This window comes from Hyperoodon ampullatus (genome assembly GCF_949752795.1).
Source record: "Hyperoodon ampullatus genome assembly, chromosome: 7".
Classification (NCBI taxonomy): Eukaryota; Metazoa; Chordata; class Mammalia; order Artiodactyla; family Ziphiidae; genus Hyperoodon; species Hyperoodon ampullatus.
The window spans coordinates 30,936,117-30,960,508 of record NC_136920.1 but is presented as its reverse complement, the minus strand read 5'-3'; the positions used below and the strand labels follow the sequence as shown (position 1 = coordinate 30,960,508).

At 40.0% G+C, this 24,392-nt stretch overlaps 1 protein-coding gene across 1 annotated transcript in view; it reads right to left on the bottom strand.

The window, feature by feature from the left end:
* The window catches only part of MPPED2 (metallophosphoesterase domain containing 2), a gene marked incomplete at both ends in the record, with an annotated part of 168,680 nt that overhangs the window by 105,892 nt on the left and 38,396 nt on the right, over positions 1 to 24,392 (bottom strand). The window contains one exon of the mRNA XM_079708907.1: positions 19,461 to 19,642. Coding sequence (XP_079565033.1) covers positions 19,461 to 19,642 — 182 coding nt within the window. The remainder of the gene's footprint in view (positions 1 to 19,460; positions 19,643 to 24,392) is intronic.

Below are 24,392 nucleotides of genomic sequence, written 5' to 3'. Positions count from 1 at the left end.
AAAGTCTGGATTGGCCAGAGAGTTAAAATAAAGCAGGCATACATTTTCACTATGGCAATTTTCTGTCTATCACTGTCAGAGAGCATGAGTTTGATAAAAGATGAATGACACTAAACCAGGACCTGTAAACACATGGTATGTGCGTAACCATCTCCCCATCCTACAACACGGCAAACATTGCTAACTGATCACAATGTCTTTCCCATTGAGTCTGGATGTGGCATGAAGATCCTTCTTAACAAAGTGCTTCAGGGCTGAAATCCCCTAAGAACATGGAAAAAAATTAAGATCTTTTACAACTAGAAGAAAAAAAAGATGTGAAAATATTATGCATTCATCTCCCATACACTCTTCTGGTGCATCCAAGTCTCATTATTATTATAGCTCTTCGTTTCTTGTTCATAAAGAGCACTTGGATAAATGTTTGCTGAATGTAATTTAGTTTTTTCCTACTACTTTGGCCAAAGAATTTAGCATTTCCCTAACATGAATATTAAACTCAGCAGAGCCCATGAAGCACTGGAACCAAAGCAGTTAATTAGCAAGTCACCAAGACTGGAGCAAGAAGCAGGAGGTACGGCTTAGGAAGCTGCCCATTTTTCTTGTAATAAAGAAAATAAAGACAGTAATTATAAGAACATTTATTAACCCCCCAGTATGGGTAATTGCCATCAGATGTGGGTCTGTCAGTCTTGCATTAACATAAGCTACTGAATCTTGGTTTTCAATGGCACAGTAATGCCTATGATACTGCAGATAAGTGCTAACGCTGGAGTTTTGAGAACCAAGCCCTGTGTCCAGCAAATGCTTTTAAAAGAATTTCACTCTCAATGGTTGCTTGCCCAGAAGAAATTCATTTTATGTTAAAAAAAAAAAAAAGTAAGAGAGAAAACAAGGAGGCATTCAATTGAGCAAGCATTTTCTTAACTCATTTTAAGATAATCTCTTGCATTCACCAACAATTTCTCCAATGGGTGGAACCACAGAAAGAGACTTACTATGGTTCAGCTGTATGCTCCATTCTACATTGGCGTACGACCTAAAATAATGGAATGGCGATAAAACAAAAAAAAAGAAAGGCTATTATAATGGTCAGGACACGCCGACCAATTTGAAATTGAATTACACAGCCTGCTAATCTTTATGATGGGATAAAATTTCTTTCTACATTATGCATTATACTAAAATTTGTAGCACCTCCACCTCCCCACTTCTTGAGCTAACAGACTCCTACACACACCTCCTCGGTGATAAAGCCTCTCTTCAACCCCAAAAGCATTGTTCCTGCTGACTGCGAAGGCAGGGCACAGCTTGTGCAAGATTTCATTTTCACAGCTATTGTTAGTTGGTGTGCATCTATATTTGACACCAGAATATACACAAACAGTATTATGAACACTGGGCCTATTTTCTTAATACCACAGGCACACATTTTAAAAAAGGATGGATTCAAACATACACATATGGTAGAAGAGATTTTTAAAAACCAACTCTATTGAGGAGCTTTGTTACATTTTTAAAAAGGATGTGCAGAATCCTGCACACTGCATATTTGACGAAGCAAGCACACTTCAGAAACTCTGAACTATCCAAGTCTAGAAGTAGTACAAACTTTTCTGAAGGATGAGGCTGCCTGTGTGGGCTGAGTTCTTGCTCATTTGGTGTGTTTCTCTCACTCTTTAGGAGACGGAGCAGGGTGCCAATGCAAGGGGAAAGAGCACGTTCTATAAGCATGGGCAACTTCAGACGTCACCTGCTCTAATCCTGAGAAAGAAAACTAAGAGAGGATGGCAGGAATCACTTTAACAAGTTTCTTGATCCTTCTTCCTCCTGTCATGAGAGACGGGTTTCCAAACTGACCTTATTAAAACCATGTATAAAATACTTCCAGGAGACTGGACCCTTCTTAAAACTCGAGTTCTTTCCAGACACCTCAGACTATGGAATCTTACTCTGTAATGCATTTTGGCTTATGTATAATAAAAATGAAAGACACACCCAAATACACTGACTTGTGAACACATGCATGCTCTATATCACTAAGCTGTATCTATGATCTTTTTTGTTTGGCCGTGCCGTGCGCCTTGCGGGATCTTAGTCCCCCCACCAGGGATTGAACCCAAGCCCTCGGCAGTGAGAGCGTGGAGTCCTAACCACTGGACAGCCAGGGAATTTCCAATGACCTTTTTTTTTTTATTTTAAATATTTGCAAGGCAGGCAAAGAGACCATCCATAAGAATAAAAACTTACATCTGAGGACTACTGAAAGAGAATATGGCAAGTTATGAGCTACAAAACAACTAACAGACACCGCACATAGTTTCTGTTTTAGATATTTCCAGAAATCCTAGACTCTTTTAACTGACGCTCTCTAGTCCCTCCGAGACACACACTGGCTGCTGCCCACAGTGCACTGACTAATAACAGTCACAATTATCCCTGGCGACCCCTGTGCACTTCTGCTCCAACATACAGCATCCCAGAGTTACGTGCCTTTATCCCCAAACTAGTTTATGCTGGCTGTACTTTTTACCATAATCATCTAATCATCTAATCAGAGAGGATGGCAGGAACCACCTTAACAAGTTTCACGATCCTTCTTCCTGTCATGAGAAACGAGTTTCCAAACTGACCTTATTAAAACCATGTATAAAATACTTCCAGGAGACTTAAAATGACTAGATATGAACAGTAAAAGACTGTATAAATTCACTGTTGCATGAGGGTATATGACACCACTTTAAAAAGTGAGGGGAAAAGAATCATAATAATCTAGAACTATTCTGTACTCAGATTGTTTTGCAACTAAGTTTTCGTTCTTACTCGCCAATACATAAAGTGGAAATGTGATAAATATGATACATTTTAGATAAAGGTGATAAACTATATGTGTGATTTACCTAAGAATGATAGTGCAGTTTCCAAATCACAATGTCTATATTCAAAGAAAAGCCTTCAGACACGGCAGCTATAGATCAGAAGACTGGCCAAAACATGAACATCTGTATGTTTCAAGTTAAAATAAAAATATTTAGCTACATGCTTAGCACAGCTATAGTTTCCCACTTTAGCCGACTTCTTGATTAATTGCACACTTTCCAGTCCCTGTCACACTGGACAGAGGGCTTTAGCTGGAGTAGGAATTGCACATGCAAACAGCTGTGAAGGTGGAAATCACACCCTTCCCCACCCCTAACCCTCACGCGGCCTTTCCAAAGAACAAAACATCCTGGGCTTCCCTGGTGGCACAGTGGTTGAGTGTCCGCCTGCCGATGCAGGGGACACGGGGTCGTGCCCCAGTCCGGGAAGATCCCACATGCCGTGGAGCGGCTGGGCCCGTGAGCCATGGCCGCTGAGCCTGCGCGTCCGGAGCCTGTGCTCTGCAAGGGGAGAGGCCACAACAGTGAGAGGCCCGCGTACCGCAAAAAAAACAAAAACAAAAAACAAAAAACAAAACATCCAGACTCAAAACCTATATCTGCACTACAAAAGACACACATGTATTTTTGGTTTCTGCCTATTTTTATAGAAGAATGGTAAGTTTCCTCACTTTCACAATGCTACATATTCAAGTTTAGAGATTCATTTGTCAACTCAATATAAGTTATTTTTAGGCTTTGCGTTACATTGCTTTCTAAATCCAGGCTTTCTGTGAAGGAAGGATTCATAAAATGAAGAATATGAAACTATGCAACTACCAGTTTTGTTTCTTAAACCCCCAAGGACCTCACAAAGTACAGCTAACCCATCCTCCGCTCCTACTAGTAACACTAGTCCAATCACTAGGACTACCATCACTATCACCACCACTAAGACTATTACTACAGGCTTTTGTTTGACTACCAATTCCAAATGCAGGTGATAAAGGGAAATAAATGCATAGGTCTTTGATAAAGGGCAGGCACTGAATCACAAAAGACTGTGTAATGTGAAATAATTCAGAGTCTATAGGTAAAGAATTAACAATCTCATTCTCAGTATTTTACAGAGAAATCAAAGCTTTGGAAGTTGTATGTTTTATATCAGATGTCTGTCCTCACAGGCATGTTTAGTCTCCTCAAAATAGGAAAGTTTATCTCCCAACCTTATTTTCAAACAAAGGAGAAAAGTACAAAGTAGAGAATAAGTGAGATTCATATCAGTGGCAGAAAGAAGGGAGACAACACAGTTTAATGTACAACTTTACCCTGAAATTAGAAGAAAAAAATGTGCTCTTTCTTCCCTGCTCCTGAAATTTCAGGAAGCACCAGGAGAATTTAAGAAATACCAGGAAAAAAGTTTATTTCAGTTTCATAATGCACACAAAACCTTCTGTGATAACATCTAAATCTGATAGATCAATAATGCATGTTATAGTTAGCTGCTTAATTATTCATTTTGGATGTAACCAAATAGGTTTTAAAACAAACTCCAAATGTGAAAAGAACTAGGAAGTACAGGTAGTGTAATCAAAAAGAAAAGTATTTCCCCAATGTAATTCTTATCTGGAAGATTATAAAAGTCTCCTCTAGTTTTCAAAATTAGAAAGAGATATTTTGATTAAGAACTTTATATATATTTTTTACAATTATGTATGTTTTATGGACTCTTACAAATGCTAAAAACAAATGCCTTAAATCCCCCATTTCAAAATACAGTACATAAAAATGGCATATATTACATTATCAAAAGGTTACAAGGTGACAAACAAGTAAATTTGAGTCTAAAAACATTATCCAAAAATAGGTAATAAAAAGTGAAAAAAAGCAAACAAAGAGAACGTTCATTTGGGGGGGCAAATCAAAATAGAAATTGAAGGTTGCTATATATGGTTGCAAAGGCTGTTGACTGCAAAAGAGCAACAGCCAAGGGGGTGAGTGGGAGCTGTGTGCTTTTCAACAAGCATGTACCCACCAGGTTCAGAAGATACTTCTTCACACTTTGTACAAAAGCACTTTATGGACAAGCAGCAGTCCTGATCAGGAACAACATATTGGGAAGACTGAAAAAAAATTTAAGTGAAAATGCAAAACTACTCCTATTTCCTTCCCCAAGTAATAACATAGAAAAACAACAAGAATAAACAAAAACAAAACCAAGTGTAGGGATCTGAGTTTCAAAATGAATTCCCCCCTTTTAGGCTAAATTATGAATGCTACTAACCAGCTGTCTTTGTAGGAATGCGTCCATCGATAGCTCTGGATTTTGCCTTCAAGTTTCCATCAGGACTAACTTAGTCACGCCAGAAACACACAGAAAATCTGAGTGTGCAAGTTTCCAGTGCCATCAGCCAGGCTATCCAAGCTCTTATGATCTCACTCTGGAACATTCTGGCCAGCAGTCTAACAGCCTTCCATCAAACAAACCTAATTTATTTGACATTCATTAAGAATTTCACCAATTTTTAAAATTAATTAAGATACCAGGCAGTACCTCTCGGAGCAAAAATTCATGTTAGATAACTCTCTACGGTAAACATATTTTCTGGTCTTTGACAGTATAGTGTAAAAACTAGAAATGAAAGAAAGATAACATCATTCGAGTCCCCACTGCCATGAATCTCTAAGATTCTGGAGGCCCACCCTCCCCGAATGCCTGGAAGAAGACAGGACTCAACACAGACGCTGCCTTTTAGAATTTGGGGATCTATGTTATGGTAGATGCAGCATCTGTAGCTTCAGATTAAGAATAACTTCTTTGTATGTTTGCTCGGAGGACTGAATGAGATAACAAACGTGTTTTCAAAACATCCACATAGCATGGCATCTTGTCAGTTAATATACAACTCTTCTTATAATATTACTTAGAGATGTAGGTATAAATAGGCTAATTTTATAAGGTCAAGTTTCCTTTATAACCTCCTCACTCTTTAAGGGTAAGAAAGTGAGAAACAGTATTTTGATTTAGTCTGATTTGGTTTGGCTTTTAAAACTAATTGCAAGGCATGATTCTGGATTGGATCCTAGAATAGAGAAAAAAATGCTATAAAGGACATTACTAGGACAATTGGCAAAATCTGAAAAAAAAATCTGAGATTAAATAAGAGAATTGTATCAATTTATGTTTGATTTTGAAAACTGTAGTGGGTTAATGTAAATGAATAGCCATGTTCTCAAGAAAGAATCATTGAAAAATTTAGAGTAAAGGGCCTGATATCTGTAGCACACACTCAAATGCTTCAGAAGAAAAGAAAGAAAGGAAGGAAGGAAGGGAGGAAGGGAGGGAGGGAGGGAGGAAGGAGACGGAGAAAGAAAGTGATAAAGCAAATGAGGCAAAACTAACAGCTGGGGAATCTGGGTGTAGGGTATATTGGAGCTCATTGTATTATTCTTGCAACTTCTTTGAAATTTGAAATTAGATTCAAAATAAGAAGTTTAAAAATGTTCATTGAAAAATGATTAATCAACTGGGACCACCCACTGGTGTGAGAAGTGCTGTCTACACCTTAATGGCCCTTCTGGTACTTTACCTTGGACTGCACTCCACTTCCCGCTCCCTAGGCCAGTGCCCTGCCCCGTGTGCAGGAATGGCTGAACTGAATTACGTGGACAGCGCTACAACTGTGTCCTCTTCTCGTTCATCTTCCTTGCAAGACTCCAAGTGAGCATGTGTGGGGTGAGCTAATGATTTGCCGTGTTATCTCTGATGAGTACTATATTATTTGCATCATAATATTTTCATTTCTCCCCCCTTTGCACATTATGCCAAGTGGACAGCAAGGTCAGCTAAGTTACTATAAGGGATTTTTAATGAAAACAATTATAAATTTAAAATAACTGTGTTTAAGGCATTTAACAGTCAGGAGGGTCAAGTGATTACAGCAGTTACAAGACCCATGGGACGTGTTCACACCAAAACAAAGTGAATAAATTACCTCAGCTGGTGCATGTAATCACTAAGTGACCACAGGGGTCAGGCAGAGTGAAACCCTGAAGACTCGCACGCAAAACCAATAATAAAAATTTATCAGTCAAAGGGGGAGAGGGAGGACGTCAAGAATTAGCGAGTCGGGTGATAGACTAAAAGCAGAACTGACTCTCCATGCAGCTTCAGGGCCAGGAAAATGACAGTCAAAAACCCAGGGGACAGCTGGAAAAAAAGATTCCAGGGGACAATATGCAGGCGGGCTGGGAGGAGGTGGGAGAGCTGAAATGGAAATGACCTATGCAGTATCAGCAAGTTCAAAGCCAAACCCGGGGTCACTTTGGTACAAGGATGACTGTCTTTATCCAGAAACCTGTGGTGGAGTCTGGAAATCCATTCGAAGGTTTCTGATGTAAGAACGTGATCATCTCTAACATTTACATGGCACTTGACATCTTCTGAGGATGTCCCTCAAATGTTACCCTCACAACTCTATTTCTCCTTGTTGGAGAAAAGAGGTGGCTGAACATCAGGGAAGCAATGCATTTTGTTCATGGAAATACAACTAGGAAGTGAAGAAGCCAAATATTTATTAAAGAGTCTTTATTTGCTAAAGACTCCGCTGGCAATATGCTCTTAGGAGACTCATAATCAAAAGAGGAGATGAGAAGCCCTTGAGTAATTTGTGCTAACGGTCTAAACACCATACAGAGGGGAGGAAAAGGTGACCACCAATTGGGAAGGCAGGGCCAGTTTCGTAACAGAGGTAAACTTTGAATTGGGCCTTAAAGAATGAACAAAATTCACAGAAGAGAGGGAACAAGGTTGGCAGGCAGGCAGTGGGACCCACAGGAGCAAATATTCAGTTATTCAGCAAAAATCTGTTGAGCACTTACTATGCACATGGCATCATGCTTGCGACCTCATCAATGACAAGGAGCAGAGAGACACACCCCTGCTCTCACAGAGCTTGCTTTCCTTCCTCTACCCATCCAATCAGAGCACATGTGTTGAGCAGCTCCTGCGCAGAGGTGTATACTATTGTAGGTATAGAGGATATGACAGTGGTAAATGGAACAAGTCCAGACCCTCACGGAGCTTGCATTCAGTGGAGGAAGACTGATAATAAATAAGAAGACACAGAAGTAGGAAAAATAAGATCTCACCAAGGAGGTTTGAGCAGAGACCAACAGACCTGGGAAATGGATAAGGTGGGAATGACTTTGGACCAGCATGTGTCTGTGGCCGGAGCACTAGCAAGAGAGAAAAGATATGACATAAGCCCAAAGAGCTAAAGAGAGGGTGGAGAGAAGTATGTTGGGGAGGGAAGCTGGGCAGAAAGATTGGACCAGCTCATGAAGAGCCTTGAATGGCATAACAGACTTTATTCCATCAGTAAATGGTTCCTAAAATGCATTCCAGAAAATATGAGTCTGACGGCATAATCCACGGGAAAAGGGTCCTGTGCCTCTACTGCATCTGTAAAAATGGTGATAACAGTATCAACCCACCTGAATGTTGTGAAGATATGAGTTAATTCTTGTAAATAGTCAGGCAGTGGTGAGTACTCAGTAAGCATTAGTTATTAAACAGTTCCAGGAAAATGAATGGTAGGCTGAGCCTTGGCAGTTTCTTTAGGTACAACAGACACTCAAGAAGGAAAACTAACAAAACATAGTCATTTTTAGATAGAGGAGGTTTAGGTGCCTGGGTTAATGGTCATGTGAATCAGAAATGGGAATTCAGGAGAATGAGCAGTATTTGGAGGAGATACTAATTCGGTTTGAGATATATCGTCTTTGAGGTATCTGTGTACCTTCTACCATCTGTGGCAAAATACCTAGTCTCCAGTTAAATGCAAGTATCTGGAAAGAAAAACAGATTAAGATAAAATCAGGACTCCATGCCACAAATAAAACCTCAAAGAATGAAAATAATCTCCCAGGTTTTGATATGTAGAAATAGTGCAGGATGAGAAATGACATCACATCCAGGCAGAAGATAAAGCCCCTAGTCCTGTGCAAAATTGGGTAAGATGTTTAAACTCCCTGAGTTCTAGCTGCCTAATTTATAAAATCAGGGAAATAATACTGACCATCAAGGCTGGATGCTAAAGGCAGTGACACTGCTCTCTTGTTCCTTCTCCATTCTCAGCGCCTACCACAAAGCAGGACCTGGTCCAGAGGAGATCACATGCAAATAATCCTTTGAGGATGAAGTCCCTTCACTTTCTGGGATACAAGGATCCTGGTCCAGATTTAGGATTATACAGTTTAGGGGCTTCAATATTGCCTCTTAGCCAGACGGTTTGGAAAAATTGGGGACTTTTTTATTTCCAAAGAGCTCCTTTTTAAATTTTATTTATTTATTTTTAATAGTGATACAGTTTTCAAACAGTAAAGTGAGGAAAGATTCACCCATTTCAGGACAATGTTTATGTGGTTTTCTTCTGTTAAGCTGATGAAGTAATGGTTCTATGTGTCTTGGCCATGTCTATTTCTCTTTAGGAGACGGGGATATTTCAGCAAAGGAGGAAGCAGGAAGCTTTAGAAGTGAAGGTTCAAAGAGTGGTTCAAAGCTCTCGTCTCAGCTCCTGGATTGGCTCAGGGTATGACCCCAGTCTGTCCTTCTACCTTTCTGGATCTCCATCCATTGATCAGCAAGACAGGGGTAATACTGTCTGCCCATATCAACTTCCCTGGACCATTATAAGCATTAATGATCTAATATACTCAAGGTACTTTGAGTCCTTTGGAGGAAAGATGTCATATAAATTAGAAGCAGTACAATTAATGTAATTTAAGAAAATGGCTGGCCATAACAGACAGGATTAGGTTCACATGGACCACGAAATGACCTAGCCTTTGTGTCCTCAGGTCACTGATGATCCTTTCCATTGGAACAAAACCCAATCTTACTTATTTGAGCATATTCAACTATTCTGTGTTTGGTTTTTTTTTTTTTTAAGGTACTGTACTTAATAAAATGACTTATACTTTAAAGTTAATTTTATCCTTATTGGGAAAATGTATTTATATATGAATTGACTCATGAAGTAATTCACTTTAGGATAAAAGATTCTTCAATATAAAGGACAAGTAAATAGTAAGCATGAATCAACTGTTACTTGGATTACACAGATACTCATCCTATACTGTTACAGACAGGAAAACAGTATCTCTGTATCCACCTGATAGAATATATAGGCAGCTCATAGACACTTTTATTCTAGAATGTCATACTAAGGAAAAAATAAACCTAGGGAAATTGCTTAGAAAGAGAAGCTATAAATAAATTTAAACAGAAAGAGAAGCCATTAAAGAAACTATAACTCTAGGGTGATAACTGGGAAAAACAAATTATCAGTCAAAAGCTGAAGAGTACATCATGTCAGATACTGTTTTTGTGAGCAAACTGAAGATTAAGAAATTCCTTTGATATTAAAACTGTAAACAATAAGAACCAGGGAATTCTAGGCTCTAAGAAACTGTCTCGCACATTCTCCTCTATAAATCATGGGAAAAGTCATCTTGTTTGCCCTTCTTAAAGCCTCTTACCTTTACCTCGTTATTAGATATGACTATTAAGTGGTCATAAAGTCATATCACTGTAAACATTCCAATAAAGCTCTCCTGCTCAAATCATTTCTGAAACTTTTCTTTGGGAACTGCTAGGCACTTTACTAGAAAGCAGTTGCCATTATGTCACATTATTGTTTTGTTCTGTTTTTACTTATTTATTTTTATTGAGGCATAATTGACATATCAGTTTCAGGTGTACAACATAATGATTCAATATTTGCATATATTGCAAAATGATCACCTCAGTAAATCTAGTTGATATCTGTACCTACACATAGTTACCAAATTCTTTTCAGGTGACGAGAACTTTCAAGATCTGCTCTTTTAGTAACTTTCAAATATGCAATACTTATGTGTATAACTATACTATAGTATATACTACTATACTATAGCATATAGTATTATTAACTATAGTCACCATGCTGTACTTGACAGACCCATGACTTATTTATTTTTTTGCCAATATGTCACATCATTGTTTTTTATTCAAAATGGTATATCTCAACTTGCCCACTTCACAAGTTCCAACCTTAAATGTGCAAACCACACCTAGAAAGCATTATGCGTAAGAATTTTAAAAATAAATTGAAATCTGCCATCGATAACCTGGCTAAAGCCTGGTGTGCTGGAGTTTGTAAGACAGGAAACTACTGGGCAGGAATGGTTTTCAGGAGAGACGGTGACACTGTGTGCACGTGTAGGGGTGGCGAGTCAGTGTGCCAGATTCAAGGAGGGAGACAAGGGAGATGACGGGAGACTGAAGCCTGGCCTCCTCAGGTGTGTGGTTCACAGGTTAATTAGAATCCAAGGAGACGTCTTTGTGTGTTGTGTGTGGGAAAGGAGACAGGGCCAGGTTTCTGGGGGCCAGGCAGGCCATGGTGCTTATCCTTTTCTATGCTCCACAGGCAGAGTGGGCTACCGGCCAGAGTTCACTGTGGCACAAGAGAATATAGGGCTACCTTCCCTGAAGTTCTGGTGTTCCGGGGAATAAGAAAAATTCACCAGAAGGACAGAAAGGAGGAGTCATGGCAGCTTGGGTAGTAGGTAACATTTAGTGACCATTCACGACCTGTACACATTGGGTAGCCATTACCATATTTAACCTCACCACAATCCTTGTAGGTTAGATACACTAAGTGTTAATAACTCTCCTTTTACAGATGAATAAATTGAAGATCACAAAATTAACAATGTTGAAACCAGGATTTAAACACACGCAGACTAAATCTGGTACTCACGCTCTTAACCTGACACCATACTGTCTTTTCATACATCAACACACACACACATGCATTCATACACCACACGACAGGATACACTCTCGCTGTGAAGAGTAGTGAACTTGGTTTTTTTCTGTACAGTTATTTGCATTTTTTCACAATGAGTATGTAAGCTTTCACAATGAAAAAAAGAGTCTGTAGTCATTTTTAAAAAGCCCTTAATGGAGGAAGGTAACCTTTCTCTATTGGGGTAAAAAAATAAATAAATAAAAAATAAAAAGCCCTTAAAGGGTGAAGATTTTCTGCCACTGAGGATATTCAAAAATATGTGACACCAACTCCCAAATACTACTGAGAGTATTAGAAAGAAATTACAATCTTTATATAGGGAAATTTGACAATACATATTAAACCCTTTTTTTAAAGTACATATCATTTGAAGCAATGATTCTACTTATAGGAAGATATCCTATAAACTAAGGATGTTTGCAAAGAGAGAGCAAGAAAGGTGCTCATCACACAGGTGCAGATAATAATAAAGAAAAATGAAAGCACCATAGGTGTCTACTAGTAAAGATCTGGCTAAATAAGCCAGAGTGAACCCATTCAGCAGAATGCTGTGCTGCAATTTTTTTTTTTTTTTTTAAGTTACAGGACACTATGCATAGCTCTATTAACTTTTAAAAATACTCCTTAAACAGAGATGGTGGCAAGGCCAAATGACCCTAGCCATGCTTCTCTTCTTCTTCCCCATGGGTTTCCTTCCCTCCAAGGTTCCTGCTTGCCATTGGTGGTACAAACACCATTCTCATCTTGTACTCCTTCTTGCGAAGCCTGCCTTTCCATCCTGTCCCTAACCTCTTCTCCTAAAACAATGTCCTTCTGGTTTCACTCTGTTGCCCTTCTAGGCTAAGACAACATGAAATTAAACAGGGCCCTTCAAGGGAGTTCAGGGGGAAAGAAAGCCTCTCCAATAACTACCATCGTTTCATGATGTCCTAAAGGAACAAGAAGGACAAGTGTTCAGCCATTGTCACAGGATGAATAAGAAACTGAATGAAAACAGTCCTCCCAGGACCAAGAACCCTAGAAAACTTCACCACTTCAAGTAATTACCAGTGTAGCCAGTAACTACAGAGCAAGGGCCAGAGTCCTCAGAACCATCTGCTGTGTACCTTGAGAAATGGGCTGCTGAGAAATGGTCATCTGTGTAGAGACTGACTATTATAGCAGCAGAGAACATGGATGAGGATGGTTAAAATAAAATCAACAAATTGTGAAAAGAAAAAAAATGAAAATATTCCTTAAACAAAAACACTTAAAAAGTAAAGACTTGCTGCTATTGAGGATATTCAAAATAGAAAGTAGAAAAACTTCTCAAATGCTACACATTGATTTGTAATTACTCTGGAGACAGGATTATACAGAGGAATGTATATTTTCTACTTTGCACATGTGAAAAACTTGAATTTCTATAACATGTGTATCCTATTTATATTGAAAGTATGCTTTTTTGGGAAAAAGTATTTTAGCCATATTTATTGATGTGGAAAGTTGTTCTTGATATATTGTTAAGATGAAAAACAGACTACAAAACAGTATTACTGTAAGATCTCTATTTTGGTAAAAAGCACTCACGTATACGTATGCGTACGTGTGTATCAATAGAAAACATTCTGTATAGAATCACCCTATTCTATTCAACAGAAAGCATTCTTTAAAAATGTTAACAGTGGTATCTCTAACCATGGGTACTTTTGTTATCTTCTTTCACTTATCTCTATTTTCTAAGTTATCAGGAATGAACATTACATGTATTATAAGAATAAAATAAATAGCCCAAGCTGTGAAAGCTTTTCCCAAAGACCAGCTCCAAAGCTTTGGGCCAATAGCAAGATCACTGGAAGAGGAACACATTCTCCCGTTATGATTATTCTGAAAGGGGCAAAATCAGTTTGTGTGTCTATGATCTGGGATGTTTGCTACAGTCATACTCTGTTATAACTGCACCTAATACAGTGCTCCTACAAACACAAAGAACTCTTTGCTTGAGATCTTCCAAAGAAGCATTTTCATTCTTTCTTTTAAGCCTGGAGAAACTGAAACTCAGAGCTATTAAATGACAACTGAGATCCAAGAAAAGCCATAATTTTAATTTCATGGCATTGGTGCTGTGTTAAAAGGGATTTTCAGTGACTAGATTGTTAAACATCAACTTTCGGCTAAAAGAACAGGCCACCCAAGAAAGCTGTCTTTCTAATTATAATACAGGAAACAAAACAACCACCACACACCCTTTTTAAGCATTTCTGCACAGTATATAGGAATCACTAACGATAGCCAACTGGATACATACTTTGAGGACAAAAAGGAAAAGGAAGGACAGGGCAAGACGTTTTATATGCAGTACGACATAATTTTAAAGTTTTGGCCAAAAGTGCAGGCAGAAGAAAAGTCCTGTCCTTTATGTTCATTCATTCACTCAGTGATTGAACAATCCTTTGTGTGCACTGACTATGTTCCAGGCCCTACTCAGAACTTGGGTGTACGAGGGGCACTCGTTAGGCAGGGGACAGACAAGGAAACAATGACAGCAACCACGGGAAGGGCTGCACAGATGCCTGACCAAAGTGTTAATGGAAAAAGAACCAGTCATAACGATGAAGGAGTTCTCCTGGAGGAGACGGTCATTCCGGGAAGTGGGAACAGGGTTTGTGACAGGAAAGCGGTGTGGAAGGGCATGTGCATTCGAGGGATGGGGAGAACGTTGGTGTGGGTGTAACCGAAAGTTGGAAATATGAAGGTGGGTGTGCAATCTCCATTTGTGCAGCATCCACGGGCATATATGCATATTCAAGAAGAAGGTGACCACAGATATTCTAAAGATGAGAGGACAGGAGCGATGAAATCAAGTGATCAGTAAAGAACAGCAAAGAGACACAGGAAGACCATAGGGGCAAAGTGAAGGAAGACCACACACGACCCACTGCCTCACAAAAGGTGCCTTCAGGCATTTCAGCGGTTTAGGATTTACCAGCAATAAAAACAAGGACATTTTAACTGGCAATTAATCTATAGTTGGCAAGTTTATTTTTAAGCCTAGTCTGTGACTGAGATACTTTTTTGCCAAGATAAAAAAGAAAATGCCATAATGGTTGAGTGGCTAGGATCCCAGTTCATCTCACCAAAGCCTATTCATACATGACACCCCTGGAGCATATCTGAACACATGAATGGGACTATAGGATTTAACTATCACCTTAAAAAGTATTTCTTTAGCAAAGACCTATCTGTACCTCTTTCCCACAACTTTGACATATGAGAAATGACATAGACCCACCTCAGGCTCTGAGTCTATATATGTGTTAGTGTGTATGTTTAGAAAGGTAGTTATTTAAAAAACACCATTTTACTCAGGATATAGTCCCTGCAGCAGGGATCCCAAGCCCCAGACTGGGACTAGAGAAAGATAGGAGAACACAAATGGGAAGTAGAGTCTGATAGACCTAATATTAAATCCTCAGGTCACCTCCTAGTCATGTGATCTTAGGTAAGCTCACTTCACCAAGGCTCAGTTTTCCTCCTAAGTAATAAAGAAGCTAATAATAGCTTACTCATAAGTCATAGAAGCTACATCACAAGTTATTCTGAGGACTGCATGAAATGATACATGTAACGGAGGGGTGGGGGAAGAGGTATGGCATTTAGCCCCTGCCACCCATAGACAATACAAGTCTCAGTCCCAACAAGACCATTAATTATCTGAGCGACCTTGAGTAATTCATATAATCTCTCTGGCCTCAGTTTCCCCTTCCATCAAATGAGGAGGTGGGGGCTTCCCTGGTGGCGCAGTGGTTGAGAGTCCGCCTGCCGATGCAGGGGACACGGGTTCGTGCCCCGGTCTGGGAGGATCCCACATGCCGCGGAGCGGCTGGGCCCGTGAGCCATGGCCGCTGAGCCTGCGCGTCCGGAGCCTGTGCTCCGCAACGGGAGAGGCCGCAACAGTGAGAGGCCCGCGTACCGCAAAAAAAAAAAAAAAAAATGAGGAGGTGGGACCTCCAAGTCTTCTTACAGTCCCAATGTTCTTTCCCACTAGTTAAGAGGGAGACCTGTCTTCAGCCTCTACTCTTATGCCTCTTTGGGCTCCGTCTTACACTCTAAATTCCTCTTAAATCTATGGCGCCAGTCCTTTCTAGTCTCTGCCTTTTGCATTCCATGCCGCTGGCTCTGTTGTCTCCCTCTACACTATCTGTTGAAAATCCAGAGGCCAAGGGGTGTGTTAAGGATGGTACAAGCTTTATCACAGAGTATATTCTCACAGCAACCATGGGGTATATTATTATAATTACGTCCATTTTACAAATGAGAAAATCAAGACTCAGGAGTTTAAGCAACTTATCAAAGGCAGGGAATTCAACACAGGCTCTTCCCAGCTGCTCGTAATCATTACAGGCTGCATTACCTTTCCAACATTTGGCTGTACCTAGTTTGGGTCCTATCATCTTATGACCCTGTGCCGCCTGCTTATCTCATAAACTACTTTGTATTAATACCTTTGTGTGTTCCTCCTGCCAGGTGGCGTATGTACAAATTAACCAGGGACCCATCATGTCTGAACCAACACAGAACTCGTGATGGGATTCTCAGCCCCTGCAGCTGGTAGGTCAGCGTGAGATTCAAGATGGGCAGAGCTTAGCCACATCTTTAAAATAACAGCACATGGTCAAATAGCTACTCAACTTCCACATGAAGCTGCTGGAAGCTACCACATTTAATTCAAGCCTAAAGTCTGCAAGCTACCTAGCTGCCATAAACCCACTCATAACACCACGGAATGGGAAAGGGCTCATAACTTGGGGGTCAGACAACCCCAAGTTTACTCACTGAGGGAATCGGGGTGGATTTCTTAGCCTGAGTTTCTTTTCTGCTAAATGATCTCGGGTAAGATAGCCCAGCTGAGCTCCAGGTTCCTCATCTGTAAAATGCAGATAACATTAGCAACCTTCAAAGGATATTATAGGGATAGAAGGAGTGCCTAGCCTATAGCTAAAATAGATCAGCCTTTTGGGCAAGTAAGGGAGCCTGGGGGATGATCAGGCCGTTTCCAAGAATTAGGGTGGCCTAGACTAGAGAGATGGAAATCAGTTAGAGTTTCACTGGATCTCAGTGCCTGCCAAATCTGTGAGGAACCATTCTGGTGAGAGTTGAGTGCCCTGTTATGGCAAAAGCCCTAGACTGATCTGACCCCTGACTCCACTCTCCTACGCCACCTGGCAGCTGCTGCTGGAGGCACTCTTTTCAGGTGAGAGGTTCCCAACTGAGCCAAGTGGTAGAGTGTCATCACACACCATCTCTCACCCTTGGAGCACCCTGAGATTGCTGGGGTAACAGCTACTCTGGGCTTTCCCTATGGGATTCTAAACTTCTCTATCCTTACCCCGCTGTGGGCTCCCTTCAGCCTCACATTCTGCGTCCCTGGCAGAGACCTCTTCCTCCTGCCTCAGGAGATCAGAGGGGAAATGGGACGAGAAGGAACTGACCTGGCAATTGGACCTCAGCATTTTATTTCTTTACCTTTTTATTTCCTTAGTTATGGCACTTTTCCATCTATGGAGTACATTCCCTTATAAAATCTCCCCGTGTTTACGTCCATTCTACTAAATAATTCCTCTGACCTCCTCTTGTTTTTACCCTTTAAATATCTGTTGATGGTTCGTTTGCCACATTCCCCATTCAGTTATTAATGGCCCACAAAAACTTCCTAGCTGCAATCATTTACTGATTAATCTGCACAACAAACCATAAAGACAGGTGGTATTAATCCTTCGTTCTACAGAGGGAAACCAAGGGGAAAAGCGAGGTTAACTCAGTTGCCCAAGGTCAGTGGCTGAAGATTATAACCAGGATCTATCCTGTCTTTTACTTCTGTAAACGCTTCCCACAGGGTTACTCCTTTACAAATCAACATTGTCAATGCAGCGAAATCATTTCTGTGTTGAGATTCAGTTGTCACAGAACAGTTTAAAACTGTCAAAATTCAACCCCAAATAATTTTGTCTGCTAATAGTTCATAAAGTTGCTAAAATGAAGAGATAATAGTACTTGAAAGCAAATTTGACAGATGCAAAAGAGGAGTGAGAAGATCTGGATTACAGGCCCAGCTCTACCACAAGGAGACTCTGAGAAAGTCATTTAATTTCTCTGTATCTGAGTCATTTGTAAAAATGAGATTATGCTGAATGATATTTAAGATATCTTGCTGTTTTAAGTGAGATGGCTGAATACCTACTGAAACAGTACAAAATATAAAGCTCCAATATCCAGTGTTGCCAAGATCGTGGTAAAATTGGTATATTCAGTACACAGCTACAATCCCCTTGGAAAGCAAGATGCCAATGTACAGCAAGAATCATAAACAATTTCATATTCTTTGACTTAGTAATGTAACTCATACAGTATTTTACCCTTAGAAATAAGTCAATGGAAGCAAAAAGACATATACAAATGAAAATGCACATTTCAGTGCTAGCTTCAGAGGAAAAATTGTTATCAATTTAAATGTTCATTTTTTGGAGGGATGTCTTATTAAATAAAAATACAGAACAATACAAATGTCATACTGCTATCAAAAAGGAGAAATATGGAAGTTATGCAAAATCAATTAAAATCTTACCAATACTATCAAATGAAAACAGACAAAAGTAAAAGAGCAGATATGTACTCTGATGTCAACTTTATAGAAGGTGGATAGATGTGCAAGGTCACAGGAAAACTCAAAATAGTTATGTTATAGTTAGGCTCATTGTTTTTAAAATATTTTAACTGTTTTTAATGAATATTGTTTTCCATTAACACATATATTTTATCACTTAATCAATTATTTTAAAATGTCTCAAACCTTGCTTTAGTTTGATGGAAAAATGAATTTTCAGGTTTCTGCTTAAATCTCCTGAGTAATTTTTGTTGGCTGACACATTATTCATGATATTATTCTTGCAGAGTGATTTTTACTCTTTACTATGTAATTCTTCAGTGCCTTTGGAGATTCTAAAATCTCAGAACCCTTATACTCCTTTCCCTCACCTAAGAGGATTCTGAAAAAGATCTGTCATCTAATCTCGCTATGAAAAACCCCATGACTGCCTTGTAATGCTAATATTTGGCAACTGCCTGACCCAGGAGCCAACATTTTTCCCATAACCCCGACCCATGGGTGCCTCTACAGAAACCACAAAGTTGCTATTACTCTTTCCACAGAGTGGAGGAGGGTGGTTTCGTATTCCAAATTTTTGGAGCTTTACAGCAGGACATCTTATCTTTTCAGTGGTCTTAGGACACCCTTCTGGTTCACTTGGGAAAGCTGCCCCCAAGCAGCCCTGTGCTAGGACCCTCCCTTTATATAAGGGCTTTTACATCCTCTTTCATTCCTTAGAAACGGTCTCTTACTAGTAGGTCTTCACTCATAATATCTGGGAAAGATTGCAGAGCCAATGAATTAAAAATATGATTCTACGTCTCATGTGTGCCAATGAATGCCCTCATTAAAGCAGAATGAGTGAGATGAGATTGGTTTCAAAGCTTTCCATCCCTTTGCCCCAGAGCCACCGAGGCCAGGCACTGAAAGGATGCACAGTAAAATTAAATATCTAAAAATTCATCTTTAATTAACAGAATTGGATTAAAGCTAGACACCACCGCATTTCATACGAGAAATGGCTGAGCTAGCTTCCAAGTGCTCTAATTCAATTAGGACGCAGTGAGTGACACTCGGACGGGAAAGGTTAATTGGGGGCGCCAGAACGCAATCATTCCTTACCTAACCAGTCATTAAACTTCTTAACCTCTGAGGGCAGTCCCAGCTCGGTGAAATCGCCTGTGTGGAGAAGGATGTCCCCATAAGGCATCTGGATACCATCTGTTCTGGAGTGTGTGTCTGAGATGCAGACAAACCGCGTGTGGCCCGCTGGTTTTGGAGTGTCATATGGGATGGGGTCGACCCTAAAGTAGACATAACAGATCCCATAACAGTTAAACATATTAGAACCCTCGTAATTGTCATCGCACATACATATTGACTGTTATCCGTGAACACACCCAGACAAACCGATGCAAAGACAGAAGGGCCCATTGTAACAAGGAACACTTCTGGGTGCAAAGGAGACAGCATCTCCTGTCTACAAACCCACTGGGCAAATTCAAAAAGTCTTACTTACCTGGTAGGAAAATTAAAAGGCCAGACTATCTTACACATAGAGTCAGAAATAACTCAGGAAGCTGAGAGAGTGATTAATGGTGAAGTTTAGGGATATTGAACCCAACTGGGGAAGTAAAATGAGGCTCTTTCCTCTCTCATCAAGCTCCAATTGATCCCACTACTCATTAGGAAATGGATAACTAATGTATTCCTCCTTAAACATGCATAACTTAAGCAATGAACTAATTTATGAAGAACATTCTGCACATGCTTTGCCAACTGAGATGTGAAGCGTCATAGTACTTGTATTTAATTTCCTTTCTAGAACCATTCAACACCTTTTATCTTCTTGTTTTCGCAGGGAGATTCACAAATCAAATTGTGGGGATGGAAGGTGATGCCGAAGCAACAGGGCTTTTAAATAAAACACTGGATGTTCCAACAACTCTGTCCAGCTCCTTCTTTACCACCATGAATTATCTGCTGTCCCAGTTACACCTTAGGTTACTTGGAATGCTCAAGTGCCTTGGGCAAAGATTCTATTCAGTACAAATAGTAAACCTTTTAACGGGTGTGTATAGATCTACATATGCATTAATATATGTTCAGTTTTAGAGACCTAAGCACTGTGAAATTACCACTAGGGCACAAGAAGCAAAAAGCAAAATGATCCACCCGAAGCAAAGAAAGTGAAACAGAACATTCTCATTTAATTGAGTGTAACAAAGTGTGCTAAATAAACTTGGTAAAGAAATGCAAATCTGACTCTTCAAGCATACAGTTTTAATTATTTAAGGGGTTTATAGCAGAGTTAAGGGTGCTTTAACTATATTAACTCTACACTGACAGCTTCCTGTAATTTCTCTGCAGGAAGGTACACTTACTTTGGATTATGGGTGAAAAGAAGCAGTTACCAATGCAACGAAAAGGTCACAAGAGAAGCAAATACACAATGTGGAGATGAGAGTGTAAAATGTTAAATAAGGAACAATATTTCATATCACCGCCCCACCCTGGGTCATTAAAATGCAGCAGAGAACACAGGGAAAGCTCAACACAAGATTCCCTGTACATGTTGCCTCTAAAGGCTTTGTTTAATTTTTTGTTCCTTTTTCCACTTTTTAAAAAAGAAACAATCTGTTTGAACAATGGCAATTTTCGTGAAGGAAATAAAGACATCAGTATACAACCTGGATAGTCCTGCATTTCTTTTCTTTTTTTTTTTTTTTTTGTGGTATGTGGGCCTCTCACTGTTGTGGCCTTTCCCGTTGCGGAGCACAGGCTCCGGACGCGCAGGCTCAGCGGCCATAGCTCACGGGCCCAGCCGCTCCGCGGCACGTGGGATCCTCCCAGACCGGGGCACGAACCCGCGTCCCCTGCATCGGCAGGCGGACTCTCAACCTCTGCGCCACCAGGGAAGCCCCTCCTGCATTTCTTTAATGGTTAATCTTTTAATTTTATTTTATCTTTGTCAGAGAAGAAGGAAAGTAAGGAAGAAGAAAGGAGAGCTGGAAGAAGAAAGAAAGGACGGAGGGACTGTGAACTGGTGAACGCAGTGAATCTCATTGGAAACCCAAAAAGAAAATTTAACTTCTGCAAAAAAAAAAAAAAAGGATTTTTCCTGTAAAGGTTAGAAATTAACAATGCTGTTATCATGGAGAAAATTCACTAATCCACTGAGATCTCATGAGTAACCTGGAAACCCTCATGATTATATCCAATGTTGACTTTTAAAAATATATATAAGGACTTCCCTGGTGGTCCAGTGGCTAAGAGTCCGCACTCCCAATGCAGGGGGCCCAGGTTCGATCCCTGGTCAGGGAACTAGATCCCACATGCCGCAACTAAGAGTTCACATGCCACAACTAAAAGACCCACATGTCTCAACTAAAGATCCCACATGCGGCAATGAAGATCCCGTGTACAGCAACTAAGACCCAGCACAGCCAAATAAATAAATAAAACTAAATAAATATTAAAAATAAAATATATATAAAAACGTTTGTCTGCCTTTCCATTACTGAGACTCTATTATACTCGGTCTCAGTGATTCTAATTGTATCAGTTGATATTGCCTATCTTCTAAAAGTAGTTTGACCAGGGAATGAAGGACTGTTCCCTGCCGCAGCAGACTGTGTCACCCTCTGAAAGTGATATGTAATATTCTATTCTTATACCTAAAGTTAAGATACTCGCTAGAATGGGACTGTGCACATTTACACTGAAACCACCAACATCTGAATGAAACCACTGGACTTTATATGAATAAATTCAATATTTATATATCTTTATTTTCCAGTTCAGTTCTCACCCTGATGGTAAAGTATAAACAATCCCGTTTCTTTCTTTCCGCAACTCAGTTAAGCTATGGACACAACTACTGCATAAAAATCCTTTAGGAGTCCATCTGAGTTTATCAGAGGGACATCAGAGTCATCATTTTGAATTTATAAAGCAGAAAGGAGCACAGATGTATGCTATGAACCTCTTCAGTTTAGAGAAGTGAATCATCATGTGGTACATATGTTTTTTAGCTCTCTGCTGGGAGATAACTTTCTATGACTATTGAAACACCAGTCAAATTTTTGAGTGGCTTCAACATCTTTCCCCACCTTCCTGCCTCCTCCAGAGAAACACTCAAATGTCCAACATCATTAACAGTGAAATAAAGGCCAAGGGATAAAAAAAAAAAAAGAGGGGAGAGGAAGAAGGAAGAAAAATGTGTCTTGTCAGCTTTCAGCTAAAATAAAACAATGAGTCAGAGGGACACAGGAGGGCTGAGAGGGCCCACCCATCAACACCACCAACCTGATGTCATCAAAGAGAAACAATTAGTAGATGTTGGGGAGAGATATGGAGGGTTGACTCAAGGTAGAAGATTGGGGAATTGGGGGATATAAAGATGCAGATGCAGCATTTACATACATCCCCTGACCCAGAGACACTGATGTTCTTTGTCATGCACAGGACTAAGTACAGGAAGACAAGATGGTGCAGCCTGTCAGAGCCACACTGAATAACATGACAAATATCACCTGGGGGGTCATAGGAAGGAAGGCATTTCCACCCAAAGACATTCAGAGCTGAAAATAAGATATCTAGTAGAGTAGGCAAGTTGCCATGGATATAATGAAAGTTGAGACAACCCTAGGGAAACGACTATTTCCAAATTGGGCATTAGGTAAACGCCTTGAAAAAGGCAAGACAGCCAAACATTTTCCTGTGAAAGCAAGTTTAAGGGAGACCCTGACTGCTATGGGAAGATCTACCTGTTCACATTGTGGGAAGACCCTCCCGCTGCATTTTCCTTCTTAGCTAACAACCTTACCGCTTACTGCTTATGCTGCTGACTTCTCACATGACCTAACATTTCCCCTAGGGAATCATGTCAAATATCCTAGCAAGTGAGTCTCTTACCAAGGCAATCTAACCCCCAGAGCTAGATTCAAATAGCAGACTGAGATTTGCACGTACATCTGAGTACACCCAGGGGAAAACAAGATGACATGGGAAGATGAGAAGAAAACACAGCATCATAAAATCCCAGAGCTGGACAAAACCTTAGGGAGCATCGGGTTCAATTCTTCATATGAAGCTTGAATCTCCTCTATCCCTTCCCTGCCTAGCCGACATAAATTTTCTCTCCAGCATTTCCAGAGAAGGGGAGATCCTGAGTCCCCTCTCCTCCCCCAGGGCAGCCCATTCTGGTTATTGATAGCTCTACTTGCTAGAAAGTTTCCGATCCAGAAACTCTGAGAAAGCTGAGCATGGTCCAAAGTGACTTGGCCTGGAGTCTGAAGACTGAGTAACAATTTGGCCGAGCTATTTGTTTCAGGCAAGTTATTTCATTCTTTAAGCCTCAATTTTCTCCTCATCTGTAAAATGGGAATAATAATGCCTAGTCTATTCTATTACTATAAGGATATAAATTGTCAGGCACTAGATTGGCACACAGCACATGCTCTGAAAGTAAAGATGCAGAATGACGTAAGGGTGGGGCATGTTTGGCTATAAAGCCAGACAATCTGGCTCTGAATCCCACTCCACATTTATTAACAGTGTGACACCAAGCAATGTGCTTAATTCCTGTGCCTTGGTTTCCTTACCAATAAAATGAGTATACAGATAGTACCTGCCATGAGGTACTCATAGGATTGCCATGAGGATGAAAAAGAATAATGTACAAATAGTGTACTCAAGAATAATGTACTTAGAACAGTGCCTGACACATAGCAGACAATAAATGCTAGGGTTTTTGGTTGGTTTTTTTTTAATTTAGTGGTAGTATTTTTACTACTATTAGTAGTAGTAGTTAGTTTCTCTGACCTCCATCTCTCCTTCTGTTACAAGGAGATAATAACAGCTACCACACAACTTGGTGAAATTAAAGGAGATCACACAAACAACAGCCAGCACAGCACTGGGCACATAATCCACAGTCAATAAAAACATTCACTTCCTTCCTGTCACTTCCTTCTTAATCCTAGTTCTGCACTCTGAAATAGCAAAGGAGAATTCAGTCCCTTTTCCGTTTGACAATTCTTCAATTATTTG